Source organism: Xiphophorus hellerii, chromosome 5 (genome assembly GCF_003331165.1).
Source record: "Xiphophorus hellerii strain 12219 chromosome 5, Xiphophorus_hellerii-4.1, whole genome shotgun sequence".
Lineage (NCBI taxonomy): Eukaryota > Metazoa > Chordata > Actinopteri > Cyprinodontiformes > Poeciliidae > Xiphophorus > Xiphophorus hellerii.
This window is the reverse complement of record NC_045676.1, coordinates 18,250,253-18,274,797: the sequence shown is the minus strand read 5'-3', so window position 1 is coordinate 18,274,797 and position 24,545 is coordinate 18,250,253. Positions and strand designations below refer to the sequence as shown.

Genomic DNA, 24,545 nt, shown 5'->3' with positions numbered 1-24,545 from the left:
CTACCAGCTAAGACAATTTGCGCAATACCGCAATCAAAGTGGACTGGTAGGTGCTATATTTCAGAGGGTATGCATACACGCTTCAATATAATAATTATAGCAATTGTATATGTATTTGGTCAGTGAAGGACAGCTGACTCTTTAAATTCTTCAGTTTTATCCATCAATTATCTCACAGCTGAGTTTAGAAATGGAGACATTATCCACATATTGCTCTCCCCCCATCAACATAACATAATAACTCAGATATACCTCAACCCCACTATTTAGTATCATGTAAAACCGCCTTAATGTAAAACATTTATTTTCAACAAGACAGCACAAGTTGCTCAAATTGTTTTGAAGGTATTTTATTGAGTCTCTGCTGACTCATGCCACTGAGGTTTGAGAAACGTCTGACCACCATCCCAAAGAAGCTGGAAATTTGCTGAATTGTTTACAAACTTTCCGAGGTCTATGTTTTCTATGAACATTAACACTTATTAATGATTTGTTTATTTATGGCAACATTCACCAATATGCCACATGTTTTCCTAATACCGCACAGCTTTACTCTGGCTGTATATCTGCAATAGTTTCATCTGGAATCATCTTCCTGTCCACCTTACCTTCCCAGACTTACAGACAGACTAATGGCTATAAATGGCTTGAGTGTTGACTCCCCCCCTCCATCTCTCCATCATCCTCTCACCCACTCATCTTCACTCCTCCTCCATTCCCAACCTCAGGTTCTACCTACCAGGACCGTCTACCTCTTCCTCTTGTTGCCAGTCCCCCCCTCCCTCTCACTTCCCTCATCTCATCCATCTCACTGACTTCACCGGAACTCTGGGGGATGCAGGACGGACAAGTTGCCTTGGTAACAGGCAGATCAGGATTTTTTTTTCCCAGAGAGAATGAGGCAGAAGAGAGGAGAAAGAGCAACTCAAAGATGACTGATATATATCTGACTGAGGCAGATAAAAGCGACAGGGATGGGTTTGACAGGAATATTTGGTCAGAGCTGCTTTTAGATTCTAACCAATGAACTGAGTTAGTAGCGTGAAAGACGGGATGCGATGCAGAAACAGTTTTATGCTGGTTGTCCGTATTATATATCAACTTATTAGACAAGCTACAGCTGGAGATACAGTCAGTCGGACCAGGACTCATTTTCACATTTAGCATTTATCACCACAAACTTCAACTCATTTTATTTTTATTGTATGTTGAGAGATCAATACAAAGCAGTAAGAAGTGGAAGAAAAATGATAGTTTTCAAAATATTTTGCAAACAAAATCCTTGAAAAGTAAGTTGTGCATTTGCATTCTGACTCGTTTCAGAACTACCTTTTACTTTAATTACACCTGCAAATATTTGGTGTGTGTCTCCACTACAGTCTATTCTTTGCAAAATAGCCAAAGCTTCTGGGCAGATTCATTTTTAAATCTTCTCAAAGACTTTCAGCTATCTTTAAGCTTGAACTTTGACTAGGCCAGACCATCACATGAATATGCTTTGAACTAAACCATTGCATTGTAGCTCTGGACTGATATTTAGCATCATCGTCTTGGCCAGAAAAAGTGTTTGTCACAATGTGTAATTTTCCTTCAGTGTCACAAAAGTGCACTTGTCTTTGGTAGGTCTGTCACATGAAATCCCAATAAAATACATTGAGGTTGTGGTTGTAATGTGATGAAATGTGAGGATGAGCCTTGTAGATGAGACTGTCTGTCTGCCTGCTATCTTTTTATGGAATGAGCTCAGGTATTTTGTGTGTTTTACCTTGGTACTGATTGACTTGGGGATATGGATTCCTCTGGCCCTGGCCCATCTGCCTGGGGAGATGCTGCTGCTGCTGGAGCTAAAGACACACACAAATACAAATAATTATGAGCACATGTTGGAACTGCACAACCCTCTCTCGGGTCAGATCCATCTGTTTAGGACTTTGCATCATCATGCAGCACCATTAATGGAAAAAAATGAAGGGGTGGAAAACCCAAATAAAACAAACTTTCACTTTAGATATAAGATCAATTTCGAGTATGAACCAAAGATTAATTTAACACTAACTATTTAGGACCAACAGCACGTTCTGAAAATGCTGACACAGAGGAAATTTACAGCAAGTGTCCGTACCTGACATAGATCTGAATGACCAAAATCCTAAAGCTCATGACATGGTTTCCTAATATAATACAGACCCAACAGTATGGATTTAAATTTTATTAACAACTGAGTGAAGGAAGCATTTTGATTATAAAAATGTTTCTGAGTGAAACCCTGGGAAGGATTTCTGTAGCTTCAGAGCAAAACATTAAAACAGTTTTAATCTGGGTTAAATTAATTGCACATAAGGAAGTAGGACTGGTGATCTCTGATCCCCAGAAATGCTCAAAAACTTAAATTTAATCTTTTTTAAAATCTCTACAGCATCTCTATAACAGAGATAAATTGCTTATGTTAACACAATACCTGCTTAAAGATGATGACTTTATGCCGTATAGTAGATGGTACTCTGCACAGGATTGCTTAAGATATGTTTGCCGATGGCCAAACAAAATTTCGCCTCTTCCTTTAAGACCTTGTGCTCTACATTGTAAGATGATTTGTCCCAGGCATTTCAATACAGTTTATCATTTATTTTTGATTTGATCTGCACTAATTTAACACAGGGTAAACTAGCAGGATATCCCCTTCCTTTATGCAAGACTGTGAAAATATAACACATTATATAAGGCAGCAAGATTGTAAGATTTTATTAAATTTGTCAGATCAACTCCAACAATCATCTCAAATCATGCAACTACCATCTTAAAAATGACTACATCCAACTTCTTACAGCTAAGGAAATCTGAAAATTTGGTCCTTTTTTCTCCAAGACAAAATGTCTTTTATAAACACACACACATATATATATATATATATATATATATATATATATATATATATATATATATATATATATATATATATATATATATATATATATGTTGAGGCATCTACCATAAAAGCTGAGCAACTCAGTGACACACCTTTGTTTCAAAATGAACTAAGCAGATGTTGACAACCGCTGGAACTAGAGATGCCACAGATGTAAGATTAGTTTAAAGTGAGATGGTTCACAGCCCCTTAGCTATGATGATCCAGGTGTTTGGTACCGGATAATTGAAACAGATGTTATGTGAAAAAGACAGATGTAGGTGCAGTGGAAGTTAGACAGACACTTGCAGCAAATTTGCTGTTAAGGTAAATGTAAGCCAGATGCTTGGTAGAGTTGAGGTTAATCAGTTGTTTGGTAAAGCAAAGATAAACACTGGCCTTGAGAGGACTGGACTCGTATCTGAGGCCAAACAGGCGCTTGATACAGAAGACACAGACTTTGGTACAGTAAAGAGCAGACAGGTCTTGGATACTATATGAACAGATGTTGATCTTCTTTCAGACAGATGTTCAACCTGTTAGAAACAGGTGTCGGCACTGCTGGGCACAGATGGCGGTTAAGTTGATACTGAAGAAAACGGCTGAATCGGAGAAAAGGGCCTTGCAACATTAATGAAGCCCCTTGAAATTTCTCTTGCAACATACTTTCATTTATTTTATTTTATGTGCTAAACCAACATGAAGCTCTGCAAGTTTGATTTGCAATCTGAAAGATGTGGCCTCCATAGGTTTTCATCTCTCCTTAATCTGATACCCCTAAATTAAACATCGTATAAATAAGAGCCTTCAAATGTCATCTAATAAAGTTAATCTTTGTACATTTTAATTTAAGCACAAGTCTAGCTGTTTGTTGAAGGCAGCAGATGTTTGTTAGTGATCATTCATGAACACACAGCATCATGAAGATCAAGGAACACAGATCTGGAGATGCGGGGACTACTGGTTCGCCTTCCAGTCGGACAGCGATCTTAAGCATGCAGTCAAAGCAACAATACATATTTATGTGTTAGAAAGGCCCTAGTCATAGTTAAATTTAATTCAACTGAAGATATCGGACGAGGTGAAAATTGCTCTCTAGCTTGAGCCTTTGCTATTTTGTAAACAAAAATGGGTGAACATTTCAGTGTCTATAAATGCAAAGCTGGCACAGGCATATACCAAACGACACCTTCAATTATGATATAAAGTGGACTGAATCAAAACCGTACAAAAAAACTTTAATATTTTGCATTTAAGATAAAAAAAAAAAAAACCTTTCCAAGAATCTTCTACCCTGAACTCCTGAAGTGATGTGGTTTTAGCTTCAACTTATTTAAGTTCCGTAATAAAAGAAATAAACAAAGAAAATTATCCTATTAAGCACCCTTTTCTATAGAAATTATTAATTACGTAGTCCAAAAATAGTCAACTGATTAGCTCTTCACTGTATGTTAAATCAAGCAGGAAGGGTTGAGGTTTTCACATGCAGACGCATCATTTGCTTCATATGGTCAAACACTAAATGAATTGTATGTTATTGTATTTTAGGCAAATGTACAGCATTTTCTAAATTTGCTTGTTTGCATCTTTTTATGTTGTCAAATGAAAAATTGGCAGAATATGGCACTTCCTTTGGTCTGATTGATTGTCAGAATAACTGATACATTAATTACTAAAAAGAAAACAAAAATGTTTCAGCCCTAATATCCAGTCAGACGGCGGCAGTGTGGCTTCTCAGTACACACTCCTGTGTTTGCGGGTCTGTGTGCGTTTCCTTTTTGCTGATCCAATTAAAAGACACATGGTGGATGGCAACATCATAGTTCAGAACTCTTTACCACTTGATTTCTCTCAGAAGGAGAAATAAAAAGCAAACACTACATTATCACAGCAGGAGGCATGTGAGCCAAACACACACACACATTACAGAGATGAAAAGGAAATGGTGAGGAGAGGGCTGGATGTGAGTAATTAAACATGCAACCTGACTTCAGTCAGGAACATGAGAGGGTTAGGTGCTGCACACACACAAGCGGAGGTCGACTGCAAAGTCCTTCTGTCACCTGTTCGACCAGAAGATGCTGCCTCTGGATCTTTTGTTGCTCCATCATTTGTATCTGCATTCTCTTCTCTTCCATCACCATCATCTGTTTCATCATGGCCGCCTGCTGGTTGCTGGGGTAGACTGGAGGTGGGCCTGACCCTTGGCTGGGCCCCACGCCAGAGGCAACGCCCCCAGCTGGGTGAGGAGGGGGTATTGCACCGGGTGGCCGGGACATTCCCACCACGCCTTGCTCCTGAAACATCACAGAAGAAGAAAGCAACAGGTCAGGAAGACTGTTGAACAGGTAATTATGTGATTAACACTAAAGCTTTGAGAAATTAAATATTTGTGTCTTATTAAATATTATTTTAGGAAAAAAGAGGGAGAATTAGTCTAACACTAACCAAAACTAGGTTTTCTAAAGCTCCTTGCTCATATCTGACTTTTTAGCAGTCTGGATTTGTTTCATGGTGAGTAGTTTTAAAATTAAATGCTTAATCTTTGAAACAAGCCATCTCTTTTTACTACACCTTCAGTTAAAACTTTGTAACATGTAATATGGTAACATTTTACTGCCGTACAACTAAGCAAAAAAGTATTAAAATGTACTATAACTGTCTTAAACACAGCTTTTATTTTGTTTATCAAATACATGTGCAACTATAAAGAGCTTTATAGATCACAAAAAATATTCAAATAAGAATAAACAAACCATCACTAAACACAGTCAAATAAGCAGTAGTTTCATAATAAGTCAGCTTACTCTTCGCCTCATCATACAAGTCAGTTTGAATAACAAATTTATTCAAAAAGCACATTTTAAAAACAATCAAGCAATGACAATTAAAAGTCACTAATAAAAGCCATTGCCATAGTCTTATGCTCTATTTGGAGCAAAAACCAAGCGAAACCAATGAACATTATGTGGTGACACTAATATTTCTGATGTAAGAAGTGCACCCACAATGGACCTGAAAACTTTTGCTGCTGCAAAAGCCTGATCAACTTCACATTTCAGTCCAGTTCCTGGAAAATATAAGGCATTCAGAAAGCTCTCACTGGTGAGCAGATGTTAAAAAGATCAGTCAGACTGGGTCAGACCCTTTAGTAAAAAAAATAAATAAATAAATCCTGAATTCAATTTAAATATGGGAAGCCAGTTTACTCTGCACACTTTGTAACCGACCCAGATTGACATACGCTGCAGCGATCTGGATGTGACGTAATGGAAGCATGAGTCACATTTTTCCAGCAAAAAACTAACGAGTAAATGTAGCTTTACTTTGGCAGCAGCTCTAAATTGAAGACAAATAAGGTTTATATTGCTTTCAAAAAGGCTTCGTTTAGAGTCATGTCATATTTCAAAAGCTTCAACTTGCATCTGAATAAAATTAAACAGAAATTGGGTGTAATTATGCTTTTCAGCAAATGATTAACAAGATTTTTGCATTTTTATGTTTACTCATCTTCATAATTCATAAATGTACCAAACTAAAAACAACAATAAACTGTTATGCAAAGGGTTCTGACATGGGTACTGTGTTCACAGGTTTTAGATGTGAAGAGTGAGGAACGTAATGCTAATGTACTGGTACAAACTGGTACAAACTGTCGATGCGATGCTGGGATCGGTTTCTCAACAGCGTCTATTCTCTCTCTGCCGAGGCAGAAAAGTGGGGAACTGTAATCCTCTCTCACTCAAAAGAAATTAAAATTTCCAAGTCTTATTTATGTTCTTGTTTACGCATAGTGGGTAAAACCCAATAAAAACAGTCCCATTAGAGTCTCATCGCTTAATGAAGTAATTTCAGGCGATGAAAACATCCTGCTCCGAGTCCCTGACTGCTCACGACACAACGGGAATCAGGTGGAGATGAGAAAAATATTCTGTGCACTCGCAAAACCATATCAACGTACAGTGGCAGCTTTACTCCATCTGTGTCTGGTGGGTTTCAGCTCACAAAGAGAGACAGTCAAAACTAAAGACAGACATGGGCCACCCTGAGTCCTCCCAGTGGGGCGCTGGTTTGTCCTCTCTGCATACATTAGCTCCTCATTATCATATAAAGAGCACTTCCCTCTCCACTCGGCCGTATGCTAATCTGTAATAGGATGAAATGGCCTGCTCTGGCCAATGGGAGTGCAGCGTTTATGGGTCTATTAAAGGTTAGACAGCAGAGCAAGAGTGGACAACGTTTAGGCTTGCCAGCAATTGAAAAGATGGAAGCAGAAGGAACATTTCATGGCCAATGCAAAGTGTTTGCACTTTGCAGATATAAAACGGCAACAACACAGGCCATCAGACTTTGTACAACAAATCACATTTACCTGCAGGCGAGCAGGAAACAGCAAAAACCGGGATTACGGTGCCGAATCATAGTCTCGGTTAAATTCTCTAAAATACAACCGTCCTCGACATGTTCTGAATGAGTCAAAGCCTCATAATCCGTGTTGAGACTCTGCTCTTCTTAGAGAGGAGGAAGGTAAAGATAAAGCTTGTATATTAGAGCACCAAAACACCCTGCAGAGCAAACAGAGTCAGCCGCTCAAGACCGGCTTAACAGACAAACAGACCAGACTGATCGATGTTCACAGATACGTGTCTCATCTCCGCTTGTTTGTGCCTTGATGGAGGCAGAGCAGTCAGATGATTGCCTGCAGAGCATGCGGTGCTGGGAATCTACCAACAGGTGGCAGTGGAGATCTTTAATCTCAGGAATGTGTGTGTGTGGGGGGGTATGTGTGTGTGTGAGAGTCTCAGTGGCCTCCTCTCAGCAGATGGCTCAATCATGACGGTTCTGATCTACGATCTGTCCCTCTCTCCCCATCTCACTCTTCCTCTTTTCTTCCTTTTTCTCTAAACATTGCCTCCTCCAAACTCTCTTTCTCCTTTCTCTCTTCAGATCTCCCCCTCTAAACAGAGGGAGCCCGCATCATGTCCGCACAAATAAGGATTAAACAGAAAAGATGGACATACGGAATAACAGCTTTTGGTGGAAGTAATGCATCTTCCTGATGGGAAAAGAAAAGAGAAAATAAATCACCATGTGTGAGCTGAGAAAGGAGGCAGGAGAGCAGGATGAGGGACTAAGCGGGAGACTTTGAGTGTTGATCTCGTTTAGGGAGAAAAAAAAATCAAGTCTGAGCTTGGAGGTGATGAGCCATGGAAGGGAGGAGAGCAGGTACCCTGGCAACAGTAGCTGCGGCGATGAGCAGATGGCGCTCGGAGGACCGGTTATGTCCGTGCCTCGTCGAAGGGTGACGAGGCACGGATTTGTTGGGCAGACCCCAACAAATCTCACACAGTGTGCATACAAAAAAGACAGAGTTACACTCAAGTCAGAGTCCTTAGTAATCTTTCCTAACTGAGTTTATCAGACAATCACTTCCGTAGCTCTCTTCTCTCTGTGTATTCATTTACTATAAATACAGATTAGCTGGTCCCACAGGCTGAAGCTAATGGCTAATCTGAGAAGGGCCAAGTTTTAATACACTCCATACCCAAAAACATCACAATAGTGTACACTATTCCACTGTCAAATCAGAGAGTCAGAGAGGAAACACTTCTGTCTAGTGCAGACTAGTGAACTTCAAGAATAAAACATTTGAAGGGTTTCCGATCTGATAAAGTGACGGAGAGACTTAAAGTCTAAAAGCAGTTTAAGTGAAGACCGCCTCATTAGAGAATCACTGAAAATCAGGCAATTTTCAGCTTGACCAGCCTCAAAAAGTAATCTTTTCTGTAATGCGTACTAGGCGTTCAGTAACAACAACACAATTTTTTATGACACGCTGAGACATGTCTGCAGTTTATTCTGACTGCAAGAGAGCGAGAGAGAGAGTAGAGCTTGAACAGATAACAGGATGGCTGAACAGTGTGAAGAAAAGTTGTCTTATTTATCCTTCAGGCATTTGAACCAAAGTCTGCTATGGAAAATGCTGGAGTGGAAAATGTCTTAATTTGTCTTATGATTTTCTTTCAGGAATACATAAACATCTGTTTCAGTTATGCTAACCTTACTAATTACTAATATACGATGTAAACAAACTTAGAAAATTAGTTTTACTTCTTGTGGCCATATCACAAAAATACTTAGGGCCTCCAGCTATTTTGGCCTTTTGAATAAAACTGTCACTTGGTACTTGTAGTACCTAGATCATTCCCCACAGTGTATAAATATAGAATTTGATATTAGCCGTTAGCTTCAGCCTCAGTACCAATGACACTCATTTAAACTAAATGATGATGAAATTAGGCATGTCACGATAACAAATTTTGCTGGTTGATAAATTGTTCCATCAGCTATTGTGATAAACAATAATGTTGTTGTTTGGAGACCATTTTTAAGTAATATAATGGTAATGGCAAAAATAATAACGCAATAACACATTCTCAAAGATCAGTAAAGTTTCAGTTCTAATGAACATTTAACACTGGAAATGGAAAACATTTTAAATATCCAAAATAAATAAATAAAACAACAATTAAAATTAATTTTGAAGTATTTGTAGACAAAATTGTCCTTCAAAACAGGGTTAACTGAGACCAAAGCACCAAACTGAAGACTTTTATCATCGAGATTTCAGAAAGAGAGAAAAAGAAGAGATAAACAATAAATCATACCAGTGGAAATTATTGAATTTGTTTTAATTTATCATGCGATTAATTGATTTATTGATTATTGCAACAGGCTTAGATGCAATGAGTTATCTACTAAAAGGAAGATATTGACTGCATATAACCCTTTTACACAACCTTAATATAGAAATCCTGAACAACTCCTCTAACGCTAAAACAAAACGTTTCTAAAGAGTGTGTTCTGATTCGAACCAGTTCCATCTTTTTCCATCTCTTCAGTCCTTCCCCAAAAGCACACCACCAGCTCCACTCAGACCGCAAACTTTCAAAGCAATCCACAACAGGAGCTACTTCTCTTAGCTGCTGCTCAGCATAAGAAAGAAGGATGAAATCAAAGAGATGCTGAATGTATTACCGGTCACTCCGGAGGATGTTTGTGTGTATGTGTGTATTGCAGCCTGTCAGCTTTATTGAGTTAGGAAGCAAGGAGAGCCCAGGTGATTTCATTACACTCGAAGTGAGCGGAAGTGTGTGCGCGTGTGCTTGCCCGTGTGCGTTAGTGAGACTGTCATGGTCTCATGTAGCAGAAACATGGCCACTGCATTTGCTGTGTGGGCGTGTGTGTGTGTGTGCGTGTATTTAAAGGTGTATCTGCATCCTGAAATGAATCTCACAGGAGAGAGATTAAAGGTTGCGTTTGCTACTATGAAATAACACATGCAGACACCTAAATCAGGGCGCCCACAGTAAAAATCAAAAAACAAACACAGATTAAAACAGCACTGCATGAAGCCTTACAGCTTGCACATTGAGAAAACACACATACACTCGCAGCCTGGAGGAGCAGCGGTGGCTGGCAACAGAGCATAGGGTGTCTGTGTGCTCCACACAGTCGCTCACATCTGTCACCCACTTGTGTGATCGAGAAGAGAAGAAAAGAGAAGAGGGGGAGGAGGGCGGTGTAAAGAGGAGAGAGGGGAAGCAGAGAGGTTTGGATAGGTGAGGAGACTCTTATAGAGAATACAGCTGCAAGATCACAGATATGGCGAACGGAAAAGCACATCTGTATGCACGACGTCTCACGTCTGCGTTCGGATCTGCAGCAGCGACGCAGCTGGGGATGGTTTGTGCTGCGGCGGCTGCATGGAACGCGTCTGTGTCGTCTCTGGTTGATGAAGGGCACGCTTCACAGCCAGCGCTCACCAATGCCTCCATGTCCTACAGGATCACACTTCACACCCTGACCCTTCTGTGGACGTGGAGAAGGTGCAGACATGTGGTAATCCAGCTCACGGTCTGTGACTGGTTTCCCTTCACAACCAGTGACTGATGGAGAGAGGACCACAAAATCCAGTGTGGCGTTTCTTCAAAGAAACATCTTATTAAAAACTTATGAAAATGATCACAATGACAGACAATTAATGGATTTGCTGGAGAAAGAAAAAGGAAATTACCTCCTATTGTTTTAAGCTCTTTATCTTGACCTCATTCAGAAAACATGCAGTTATCAAATTGGTGGTAGGGGGATTTTAGACTTATTAACCCCGCTGTGAAAGAAATGAGCTTGGAAAATAATCTTTCATGTTTGCGCAGCTGAAGATGTTTTATTTAAGAAATATTTCAAACTATGCAAAAAAATAAAGTAATGTAAAAGATTTGTCAATTTTCAACAAAAAAAAGAAGATAAAAATACTTTTTCTTTACATTTTATTTAAAAAAATTGTCATGTTAAAAATTATTTAGACAGTTCTTACAGATAAGTGACAAAAAATGATTGACATTTGAGGCAACACAAATCAAGTTTTCACATGTTAAGATGACCAGATTAAAAAAAAAAATCTAGCCAATATTAGCCAGCAGAAACATATTGTAAAAAAATTAAAAGATCATTTTAGACCTAAATCTGGATAATTTGGGGGCATGCCTGTCGGTTTAGGTGTTAAGGAATAAAGGTAAAGGAATTCCTGCCATGCTCTCTTCCTACCACCAACTATAGAAAGACCATGGCTGCCCAAGCAAAGACAAAACCTTATTGGTTATAAGACAAAACAAGAATATATCCCATGGTTGGCTGCTTTTTTTGACCTCAAATTTTTTGGAGTATGAAAAGAAAGCTGCTAAAGAATGAAATAGTAAAGAAAGGTAGCCACCAGGACTCTCTCTGTCTGGTTCTACAAAAACAACCTTCCCACCAAGGCGAAGAAAACATAGTTAGGAACTTAATTAAAAAGGCCATTTAAAATGCCGTTTTGATTTAAATGAAGACTCACTAACTTGACGTAGTTTCCACAGACTTGTTTTTGGTTAAACCGCTCATTTTTCAATGTTAAAACCTCTGATTCTCGGGTCATATTTTGCCCGTGTGGGATATTGGGTATTTGAGCTCATGGTTAAAGCATTATTACTAAGCATGCTGTGCACCACCTGCTGACTGATTCACAAAGTCACATATGAAAACACACAAACACACTAACCCTGAGCAGATGGTGGAGACAGACCTCACCGAACTGACTATTCCCAGAGCGCCACAAGTAAAGAAGACATCACTCTGACATACTGATGTTGTCTACCGTCATTTTTCAGGTCTTCTTCCAAAACTAGCCTCGACATCCTAGAATTTACTAATTTCTTTTTTTGCCATTTAAATCACAGGATAAACAATCTATGCCCACAAAACATGGACAAAGGGTAAAAGTTTTATTTTTTTTAACACCTTGCCGATTAGAACAGCACATCCATTCACCTCCCCTAACTCCGCCCCTGAAAACACACCGGCACACAAACTTGCACAGTTTCCCCCAGAGGGGAGTTATATTTAAACTGCTGAAGAAGAGCCTTGCTCCCCACAGAGGTCTGTTTAATCTCTAACATCTCTCTCCTCTAAACCCTAACTGGCCTATTTCTGAATCTTCTGAATCTGCACACTGGTGCACACACGTTATTTCAGGCTAACGTCAAAGTTAAAATTTACCATGAATTTCCCCCATCAGAGACTGAAGGAAAGTAAAAAAAAAAAAAAAGGCAATAAAGAGGTCGCCTAACGGGGTTCTCGGGATCATCCCAAAACCATAACTGTAGCGAGATGATGCCATGCAGGGACACTGTGAAATCCATGTAGGCATGCAGGAGGGGATCAGTTTAAGTAAATGAATCCCTGCAGCAGGAGCTCTGTTTGGAGGCGCTGTGCTTAACAAAGTGATTTCTCTGCAGAGACAGAAAGCCACCCACAGACGGCATACAGCAAGGAATGCCACTCCACGCTCGTTTGCAGTCGTGTAGCGTGAAATTCGTTAAACTCCGATTTCAGCGACAACAAATCTATTGGTTGGTGTTTATTTTTACAGTCGGTGACGTGCCCTTACATTACACACCCAATTCAGACAAGCATATCTGTTTCTACAAATGTGACATCTGCTTGTGTCCAATATCACATGTAATCTGTCTCCAGTGTAAAGTCAGACGCTTATTGTAAAAGACGGTTGTATTTGCAAGTGAAGTTGGTTCATCTCACTGTTTGTTCAACCACGTTGTCTCCACACCTGCCTTGAGTCGTTGCAGCTGCTTTCTTTTTTGCTGATTAGCAGGGGAGGAATGAGTAAATTTCGTTTAACTGCATTCCTCTTATTTATGCCCTGTTGTGTTTGAGACAAACAGTTAGCTAGATTTAGTTAGCGTTTAACCTAACACCTGATAGCACTACGTTACTCTAGCAGTGAACAGTGACTAGCTAACCACAGCTTTTAAGTACATCCGCTGACGTTTCAAGTAGTTTGGTGTCAGTTACTGAAATTATTTTAAAGTTATGAAAAGTGTGGTGTGCATATGCATCCGTGCCCTTCTTAGTAAATACTTTGTACAAATAAATTTAGCTGTAATTACAGCACCAAAAAAAAAAAAATCTTTGGATCTGGGTTAATGATCTGCATCCCAGTGAATTTTTATTTTTATTTTTTTACATTTATTCTCAGACTAAACCTGTTTTTTTTTTTAAATTTATATGTATAAGGAGTTTTGATGCAAAACTCCTTATACATATAAGGAGTTTTGGGGTTTGCCTCTACGTGTTTGTGGAAGGTGAACGTCTTCCTGAGTCTCAACTCGTATGTAACCTCCAACAGGTTTTCATCCAGGATTTTTCTGTATTTCCATCCATCTTCCCTCCAACTCCGACCAGCCTCTTTCAAAGTAGCATGACACTGCCACAATTATGTTTATTTTTGCAAAGCCCTTGTACAAATGTTGATTAACAGAACATCTACATGTTGCCAGGTAGGGGATTCAGGTAAAATGTTGTTGTAGACAAATAATAATAATAATAATAATAATAATAATAATAATAATAATAATAATAATAAACTTTCATCAGCCCTTTTGATGTGCAGTAAATGCATTAAGGTTTGAGGCTGAATAAGAAGAGAGGAAGATGCTATAGGGAGGAACAATTCTTTCAATCTTAAACAGGACTTTTCCTCTGTTAATGTGAACTGCTCTCTAAATGATATTAAAAAGGACAGATACAGGATATCTAAAATAAATGCCTATTTTTAAAAACGTATTAAAACGTAACTAGTTTATAAGGGTGAGTTAGAGTTACAAAGAAATTCCACAGAGAAAGATATAGACGTTATGTAGAAGATAACATAACTTCAGCTGTATGTTATATATACTAGATGAAAATCTTAGAACTGAGTGTTTAACACGCAACACTTACTGCAACAGAGAGATTTGACAAATGTCAGTTTCTTCAGTTAGAATAGTAGATAAATAGTATTTTTTAGAAGGTGGCTGTCATGACTAACAAGCCTGGGAGCCAAAAAGGTTGAATGATTGGAGAAGGAAAGAATCTCAGAGACATTTCTGCAAGTTCATCCTCAACAAGAACTAGTTCTATGTTAATTTCCCACACAAATACAATCACTTTTTGGCTTTGAATGATAATAAAACACACAAACATATCAACAACAAAAAGCAAAACTATAGAATTTTTTCCCACAGTGTTCAAAAAGAGTGGCATCATGGCTACAATTATTTAGAAACAGATCTAACTGGATAACATGACAGAGGCTCACGTGAGAAACCATAAGCATCTTGATGCATAAATTAGCTTCCTGCTCGCTGGCTATTGATGCCATTAATGTTCTGTTGCACCACTAATTTTCACTGCTTGATCCATCACAAGATGAGCCTCAATGTGCCTCCATCAAATTCCAGCAGCTTCATAAACCTCCAGGCTGGCCGGCTGAACACTGGCGGGAGACCTGGGACCCGACACGGATATGAGAGGCTGGAAGGCGACCGGAGCGAAGGGATGAGATCACTGGTGGCGAGCAGACGAGCTTACCACCCTGAGAGGGACCAGGTGCTACACTAAATCACCCTGGAAACGGTCGTCATGGCGACCTTAAAGGCACAGCAGGCAGGAGCTGTGGAAGCGATGAGTTGTAAATGACCAAGTGATGTAATTGTGCGCTCTAAACTGGGAGATTTGAGTGTTTGTCTGATGAGGCAAGGTGTTTCTGTTTAATCTAATTGTTGTGGAACCTCTCTTGTCTGCTGCTCATTATCTTTTACTGACGGGTCTGAGCGGTAAGAGAGCCCAACCCTACGGACGCTCAACACCACCTGTGTTTGTGTTTGTAAGGTTATCCTATCGCCGTGGTGATTATTTGCTCTCCTCTGAACGAGAATTCACCGACTAGCCGTTTTGAATTATTCACAGCTGCGATCAGCGCTATTACACGGCTGTTAACGGAGGTGAAGATACGCTCCACACATCCATCCGCCCTCCCCATCCCTCTCTCTCTCCCCCACACATAGAAAACTGCCCTTTTATCCACCCAGAAAACCTCCTCTTCAATTTCCTCCTCTTCCATCGTGCCACCCTCCCCGTGCTCCCCTCTCAATCTCCTCCTCACCTGATTGCTTTGCCACTGTTCTCTCTCTCTCTCTCTCCCTCCCTCCTTCTCTCTTCCACCCCTTACTCCCTCTTTCTCCATCTACCCTTCAGCTCCATCCGTCTTCCCCATGTTCCCTCCTCCTTTGTTCACTCTCCTCCTTGCTCCTCTTCCGATTCTGCAGCTTTCATTTGTTTTTCCTGCATCGTTTCACGTTTGCTTTTCTTCATCTGAGCTCATTAATCTTTATTCTCCAGGTTGCTTTTTTAGCGTCGACGTCCTCCCTCTGCCTCAGAATCAACCATATTTCACTCTTGCTTTTTCCCCCCATTCATTTATTTGACTCCATCTTTACCACACAGCTGTATAACCTTCACCTTTCTTTGTCTTTTCCTCCATGTCTGAATCCATCTGAGCCTGTCATAGCCTCCTCATTATGTCTTCTCCTCCTCTGTGCTCCTTCCCTCCATCTCTCCTCTCCTCTCCAGAGAAGCCATTAGGTGCAGCTGTAAGGCTATTACTCTTTTTCTGTCTCTCTATCTTTTCTCTCACTTTGCTCTAGTCTCAGGGTAATAGACCCCCCTCCCCCTCCCTTCTTTTCTTTCCCTCTATCCCTCAGTCTCTCCATCTCTGTGTTCCTTTCCTGCTCTTCATCCCAACCGAGTTCACATCCTTTGACAATCTTCCGTTTCCATCCTCCTCATCTTCTCTCCATCTTATTTCAGCATTCCTATAGCGACCCAAGTCATTCCTCCTGTTCTCCCATATTCCAGTGAGAGACCCTTCTGTAGCTTTTGCCTCGTCCTACAAGTACTCTGCTGCGTGCAATGCTGCATAGTGGTTAGAGGTCACTGTAGTATGAAACACTCATTTAAATTCAATTAAGTTAAGTTGGATGAAACCAAAATCTCTTTAGATTCTTTCCTGTCGCTAGCAAACATTTCAAAAATGCTAAAAATGGATCCAATCCAATACAACATCTTTATCAAACCTGATAGTGACCAGGCTGATAGTACAGTGGACTTACAAATCTGAATGTGGTGATGATGACTTGAAGTTCGTGCAAAAGGTTCCTGATGGTGAAAAACAGGATTTAGGTCATTTTGAATGGAGCAGTGTTGTTAGCTGGCCTCAATGTTTCAGAAACCGCTGATCATCTGGGATTTTTACACAGAACCGTTACTTGGTTTTCCAAAAAAATGATCCAAAACTTGTCTCGAGCACACCGCTGTGTAGTCAAGAAGCTTGTTCTGTACCATCCAAAAAATGTTTTCGACTTAATCTGCTGTAAACCTGACTTTATAAAGACTTTGAGTTGCTTCCCATCGAATGACGACAGAAGGATTCATTCGATGGATGAAGGACTCAAACAATTGAGGCTATACATGAGGCCGTTGAAGTCCTCAAATCTGAATGTGGTTCGAGATTAAACTAAACATTGTTCAAGTGCCCATCAGTTGCAATATACATGAAATGGCCATTAAATATTCTTTTCACTCAATTTCATTCCTCACAAAAGCTACAACTGGTAGATATCCAGCTATAACATGAGGTGCAACAGCTAATGAAATAGCTACTGGCATTTTTTTTTTTTTTTTAGTTGAGCCAAAAAACTGCTGCAACTATTCCTCACAATAAGCCTTTTTATGCAAAGGCATAGATGTTGTAGAAATACTTCAGCAGAAGATGCATATTTAAGTGACTATATACTATAGTGCTGCTCTGTTGGTACACTTGCTTCTGTAAGGGCAAATAATGAAAAATAAATCCGGTTTTCTTGTGCACTTATTGCATTAGAAGTAAACATTCAGAGATCAGCACGCCCGAAAACGCTGCTTTGCGAAAAGAACAACCCATCTTTACCTCCTTTTGTCTTGCACATTAAGCTGCCTTCCTAAGTGCAGCACCTTCTGCTATCTTCATCACCCCCAACTCTGCTCATCTTTGTAGGCCATTAATCTCTCCTCCTCCTGCGGCTGTATTTCCTGTGCCTTTTCCTCCCCCTCCAGTGCAGAGGAGACGGAGAGAGAATGACCATTATCTAAGCCAGCATCTCCAATAATTCCACAGCACCCTATTATCCACAATAGAGCCAAAATGGCCTTTGGTAATATGATGAAATCTGCCGTAAAAAAGTAGAAATGGGACTAAAAGCGTCAGAGTGTAGAAAAACCTCCATTCCTCAGCTGCTTTATCAAATTATTGCATTCTACTCATCTCTCCGTCTGCAGCCCTCCCTCCCACATCGGGTGCATTACTGTGTCTTTCTCTAAATTCTCCTCATTTTGCTCTGTTTGTCTCTTTCACTCCGCTGGTTCGCCGATACAGTCACACACTCTGCCTGTTTTCGATCTTTGGCCTTCCTCGTCTCTCGCCATCTCTCGACTCCCAATGAGAGCTTGTCGATTCGTCGCCAGAGAACACCGCGCTCTCAAAAAGTAGAAAATGGAAATTGCATTAACCCATGTGTCGGTCTGTTCCAGATTGCACTTAAAAAGAAACAACAACAAAACAAACTCGGGTACAACTCCACGATGCGGTTGTGCAGACATATGAGCAGAGGAATGTGTGTTTAGAGAGAAAGAACCTTGCAATCAGTTGTGTGCTACAAATAGGTGCAGGGAAAACAATTTGCAGTCATTGCTAACAGCTGGTGGTGCTGTGTGCACGCGCGAGAGTGTGCATGTGTGGGAAAGCTCGTCCAATCTCCACAGCCTTTCTTTTTTCCTCCCCTCCTCCACAGCATTGTCCCTGGAGAGGTGGGGAGGTGATGTATGGAGCCTCTCCTGATCGCACGACTCAGCAGAGCAGATGGACAGAAGAGACACAAGGACAGAGGTGTACTGTAGTCGATGGAACAAAAGGAGTGAAATACTGCGAGTGCATTGTGCAAAAGTGAGCAAGTTCAGAGAAAATGAGAGCTTGGAATCACGATGGTACTTAGAATACATAGATGCAAGGTAGATATATTTAAAGCCACGGTATATGCTCTGATTTCGGCTTCTCTTATTGTTGAATTCTGTAAAAAACGGTTTTCCAAATGGCTCATAGGCAGAGTGATCCAAAGAAAAGATATATTGCACAAAGTTAGGTAGCTAAAAAACGGCACTTAAAAGCCCAATTTTTAGGTGATTTATGACAGCAAATCTGCCTCAATCAATTTGATTACCAGGCAATGTGAAACATGACCCCAAATCCAAGGAAATCTAATTAGGCTGAAAATAAACATTTGGCACTTAGTGGACCAGAACAAACCAGTGGAGAAACTTTAAGATGTATTCTCCCTTTTAATTATTATTACTTGACATTTAAAAGGCAGAATGTCGGTGAATTTGGACTTATCTGAAACATACAGCACCAACATGGAATGATGCAATTTGAACTTAATATGGCACAAATCTAAACCAGCATGTGAATAATTTGGGTGTTCATGTCCAATTAAAGATAACACATTCCAACACATGGTGCATGTCCACCAGCTTGTTGACTGGTGGACATGCACCAGTCAACAAGCTCTTCTGTTTTTCTTCTTCTCCTCATGTGTGACTCATCATTTTCATATCTGCTCTGCGTTTGCTGCCACCCTCTGACTGGGAGTGTTCTTGTCACCGTTGATGCACACAACAAATAAGATCCACAGCTAAAGAGTAGATATAAACGACATTTTTTTGGCTGATCGTTCACACTACTGAATGATATGACAGCAATCAGACTTTAGTATGAACGGTTTATGACCAGAACGCATGGAACAACAATACTGATGTCACACATCAGCGCACTGTTTACAGTAGTAATAATGAATGCCGTCATCCATGGATCCATTTATTTGCCATTGGGAGACGACAGTATTGTCACATGATCATAAAATGAAATAAGCTAATAAAAAAAAAGCAGAACTAATAGCGGTGGCCTTTAGTGGAGATTTTTAGAAAAGTCTGTTTGGATGAGTGGTAAGAGCCACCAGTGTGGTATCAATTATGATACACGTTTCCTGTCAATGACATAAAGTCGGATGAAATGCGACATGACCGTTCAGACTGCAGATGCTTTGAAAACTATCAGATAAAGCATCTTTATGCTGATCTAATATCTATAAAATATTAGAGAAAATGCTACTTGTTGACTAGATCAACCAAAGGACTTTTACAACAAGAGATGTAAAGCTCCAGTTTCCTAGGTTCTGACCAGAAAGTCTTCCTCACTTCTAAAAAGAAAAATAAAGTACCACAGAGGAGTAATTTTGGGAACCTAAAAAACAAGGTGGGCAGAAACAAAACATGAGGAATGGAGGGAAAAAGTTTCTACTGATGATGGAAGGGAGCAAACAGACAACCTCAGGTGATGAAGAGAAATTACAGGAGAAGAAGGTAAAACAAATATATACTGGAAACCATTTTTTTTTACTAATACTTCAAGGGGATGGATCACTGGCCAAGCTGGGGGGTGAAATAGATGTGTAAACAAACACTGGCATTTCAGATAAATAAGACTGGGCTGGAGAGGGAAAGAGAGCGTGAGCAAAAACGACAGAAAAGGGAGGGGAGGATGGAAGCAGAGTGGGAGGAAGGAGCGGAGTGAGAAAACAAGCTCGACCATGTGTCTAAGTTAACAGCGGCAAGAGAAACCTCAATAGAGAAAAAGGTGTGGGCGGGAAAGCACTCCACGGGGAGAGAGGAGACAGATGTAGAAGGGAAACAGGCACCGGGAGACGTAGAAAGAGACAGAAGAGGTAAAACGAAGGCGCAGTCTGGAGACTCAGAGTAAGGAGAAAAATCAAGACAAAGCGAGGATAAAAAGGAACAGGAGAGCAGAAACGTCCTGGAGCTCAAGATGGCATGAGAAAGGGATGAGGTTCATGTGGGATGGTGGGAATTAAATGACAAGAAGAAAAACTAATTATTCTGTGTGATTCTGCTAATTAGCTCAAGCTTTACTGACAACTCTGCGTGGCACCAGACGTTTACCGAACGGTTCTCGCCACACTGATGGCCTTTGGGTGGGAGGAACTGCAGAAGAAGGGATGAGAGGAAGGGGAAGGGAGAAAAAAAGGAAGCAATGGAGGTGGGCAGAGGGGTGAGATTGATAGAGCTGGACAGAAGGAAAAAAAGAGAGAAAAAGGGAAGGAGAGAGAGAGAGAGAGGAGGTGGCAGCGCCTGAAGTTATCTGAAAGCACTCCATCAAATGAGAAACGAAGAGAAACAGAGAGAGGAGCTGAAGCCCAGGGGATAAACTCGTGACGTCTGTTTACCCATGCATTGAGCCACTTTTACATAAACCAACAATTAAAAAGCCTCATTTAGGCTCTTACTGCTGAAGATTATGCACACACTGCCAAGTCAATAAGAAGACTGTACTCTAATGCTGCTTGAAAAGACAGAACGTCCACATCATTAAATCTGTTTACTCTTCTTTTTTGTGCTCCCCATGTTGGATAACTCTATTTTCTTTGTTTCTGCTGCACTGCTTGCTGCGGTTTCTTCTCTCATGAGACAAATATACAGCTTGGTCACAGATTTATCCCTGAAAATACTTCAAACCACTGTGTCCTTGCCTTGGGAGATAGGTGCTGCAGATAAAACTGAGAGTCCGCAGTAATTGTTAATTTGCCAGCCACTTGTTGGCTAATTTAATGAGCTGCAGATAGCTAATGTGAACTAACACCCATCAGCTCCACGAGTTTGTCATTTTCAACCCACTTCTCTGAAACATTAAGCCCCTTGAAAGGGTAGGTTATGTTCGAATTATGCATTTCATATCCTCATGCAGGGTTTTATTTCAAAAGAGCAAAAGTTAGCTTTATAATTGTGTAATAGTTTCACATGATAAAAAAAATAATTAAAGTCAAACAGAAATCTTTAAAAAAAAAAACCCTGCATGTTCAATTAAACCAGTAGAATCAAGTAAAATCTAAATCAAATTTCTCAAGTAAACTATTTATTAGAGTCAGTTACAGCAGACCAGAAGGCGATTGTAGGAAATAATGGAAATTGGTGGATTTCAAAGCAGGTTCTGTACAACCCAAATAGCTTCTCTACCAACAAAATCAATCTGAACATGAACATTAAGCAATATATTCATATTACACATCCACTTAACATTTCCCTGTTTGTGCTTGTTTTCTTTGTTGTTTTATGGTCATAATTCCTGTTAGAGTAAATATTTCTACTTGGCTCCTGGACTCTTTTCTCCTGTGTCACACTGATGTGATTCCTGACTGTTTTCAGCTTTTGTCTCCTGGATATGCAGAAATTGCATTTCTTTCCTTTATAGAAAATCCATTTCCTTTGGTATGATTAATAAATGATGTTGAGTATGTGATATATGTGATATATATATATGTATATATATATAAAAATCCCTTATTGGTTCAGATGGTTCATTCATCCAAATTATCCACTGGCTCCATAGAAACTTCCCTTAATGTCTTAAAATGTCTGACAGGAGCATTGAAGGCTTTTATCTGTTTTTTGTATAAGAACACACAACAATAAATAGGAATGAACATTAAAAGTGAATGGATGTACAATCACTTAAATGTAATTTCACATAAGCATAGATGCGTGTTGGTTGTTAGTGTGTTGTATGTTGAGCCTTTTTCTTCATACGCAACCTTCTGAACACGAACATTTGCCCTTTCAAAACCTGCTTTTATTACTTCGCTGTATGGACTTCGGTTCACACAGTCAAAAATGTGCGTTTCTTGTGCGTTGTGCTCTGGCTGCCGTCTTACAAAAATGTAGACAGATATCTGCAGCAAAAATGTTTACCTGTAATAATTGATGACGATTTCTAAAGACATCTGTGCTTTTGTTCACACACAACTAGCAAAGAGGACTTCCAAGGATACAAAGAGAATGCAGTGATCCCAAATTGTGGGGGTATTTAAGCCCAAGGGCTGCATACGTTAGCTGACAGGTCCATGCAACCCAAATCGTCAGACAACGAGAAAGTCTAACTTACAGGAGGAGGAATGTGTGGGAGTTTCAGGCAATCCTGTGAGGCTCATTGCCGTGAGGCAGCCACGTGCCGGGAACGTGGCACTTAAAGCCTCACTTTACTGATTACATACACACACATATACACACTGCAGCTGATAGGTGCTGGTAGATACAAGCACTAGTAAAGGGGGCAAAATGAAAGAGAGGGGTTAAGTCGTTCGGTATGGAGGGATTTAAGCCTTAAACAGTCTGAGGAGGAAAAAAAAGAGAGATGAAATGGGGGCTGGGAGAGTGCTCTGAGTCACCGATGGAGTACAAGAGTGTTTAACTGTACAGTACAGGTTTTAGTAACCGGTAGAGAAAGTGAATGCTACCAGAAACATTTCTGCTTCTCTTTGTTTGCCTGCTTTTTCTGTCGAGCCTCCGGAGATGGAGGAAGAGAGGAACACGATGTGGAAGGAAGAGGGGATATCCCTGCAAATCAACCGATTCTTCCCCTGTTTGTGACTTTCCATCCTCCACTCCCTCCCAAGCCAAAAACAGATGCTCCTTTAAACAGATGAGATATCCCGCTCCTTTGACCCGGCGTATTGATATGTTCCGTATTTCGTTTGTCTGTTTCTCTTGGGAGACTAATGCTGTGCCTTCAGTTTTTGCTTCAGAGAAATCAATGACAACACAACCCTCCTACCTGAGAAACGGCTAGCAGCACATGTCGGTGTCATCGAGTTTGTGAGCAGGTTTTTGAATATTTACATTAGACTGTTAGCGGATATTTACAGTTACCTCCCAACTCTGCCGTGATAAGCCACAGTCAACTAACTGCTAATCCTCCGATATTGGGAGTGTGCGGCAATGTTGGCTAATCCCAGCGAAGAAGGCTAACGCGTCAGGTCGCCTCACACACCAAGGAGAACCATTTACGCCATGGTAGCCGGGATCGATTAAGAGTGGGTGAGAGAGGACTATTGTAGTGTTGTTAGCCTTGCTCATTGACCATATGTAGATCAATACCTGCAGCAGCCGGAGGACAGATGGAGACAAAAAAGCACACATACACACATATATAAAATAAGCACATAAATATTCCTTTATGAGTAAACACAAGGACTCCCTTCTGCAATCACCCTGTGGTCTAAATAATGTTAATGATTTGACCATTAGGGCTGAGGCATGAATCAGAGGTAATGGCTGCAAGAGAAGGCCGTATTGATGAGCACCAGCACACACTGAAGCACCTGCACACACCAACACTGAACAATGGACAGCGGGACGCAAATGCAGAAGTTGTTCTTTTAACAGTAAATGCTTATTTAAGCAACTCTAAGATAACACAAAACCCCCTCTAATATGTACCACAATGACATGATCACAGAACAAGTGTGTACAAGTACTACACTAGCCTGAAAAAAAGAGAAGACTTGGTTATTTATATGTATTATCACTGAGGTGTTTCAAAATAAAGTCAGAAGAAAAAAAAACAAGCAACATCACTGTTCAGCCAGGTTGCCACAACGTGGGAAGTTTTAGGGAAATAGCTGAGGGTATTTTATCACAGTTACTGTTTTTTGTCTTTATGAAAGGTCACCAAACATGTTAGACGTGTTGGAAATATCTTGGATATATCTCGCTTAAGGTAAGGATCTGTTTATTGTACAGGGGAGAAGACACTACTGATCACAGTTAGCAAAGTTTATTGTGCGAATTGCTAACAGATGCTATGAAATGCCACCATACCTGGCACTAAAAGGTTGTACTGACAACAACACTCTTCAGTGTGAAAGTTATTACAGCAGGAAAACGTCAACTTTTAAGTTTTTCTATTTAGTGAAATCCTGTTTATTAGTAGGATTCACATGCCACCTGGTATTAACCACTTAATGATCAAGAATGAGTAAAAGGATTTCAAAGACTTACAACAAATGGAGGAATGATTTAGCAATCTAACGCTATGACATGTTACAAGGCCTGGGCTTGATACATCAATCATGGTCTAAAGTTATGGCTTCAAAACTACAAAATCTTTACCAGAATTAAATCTTGAAGTGGCCAGAGAGAACAGAAGAGTATAGTGCTCCAAGGTCAAATTGTGTTACATATTCTTCAAGATTTTACAAGGAAATAGATACTTCACCGAGTTATTTTTCAATCTATACTATAAAAACATAAGATGAATAACAGAATG

At 40.1% G+C, this 24,545-nt stretch overlaps 1 protein-coding gene across 1 annotated transcript in view; it reads right to left on the bottom strand.

Moving 5' to 3' along the window:
* maml3 (mastermind-like transcriptional coactivator 3) overlaps positions 1-24,545 on the bottom strand; it is a 116,429-nt gene that overhangs the window by 4,685 nt on the left and 87,199 nt on the right. The window contains exons 4-5 of the mRNA XM_032562685.1: positions 4,969-5,202; positions 1,766-1,844 (exon numbers count right to left, since the gene is read on the bottom strand). Of these exons, the coding sequence (XP_032418576.1) occupies positions 1,766-1,844; positions 4,969-5,202 (313 nt within the window). The remainder of the gene's footprint in view (positions 1-1,765; positions 1,845-4,968; positions 5,203-24,545) is intronic.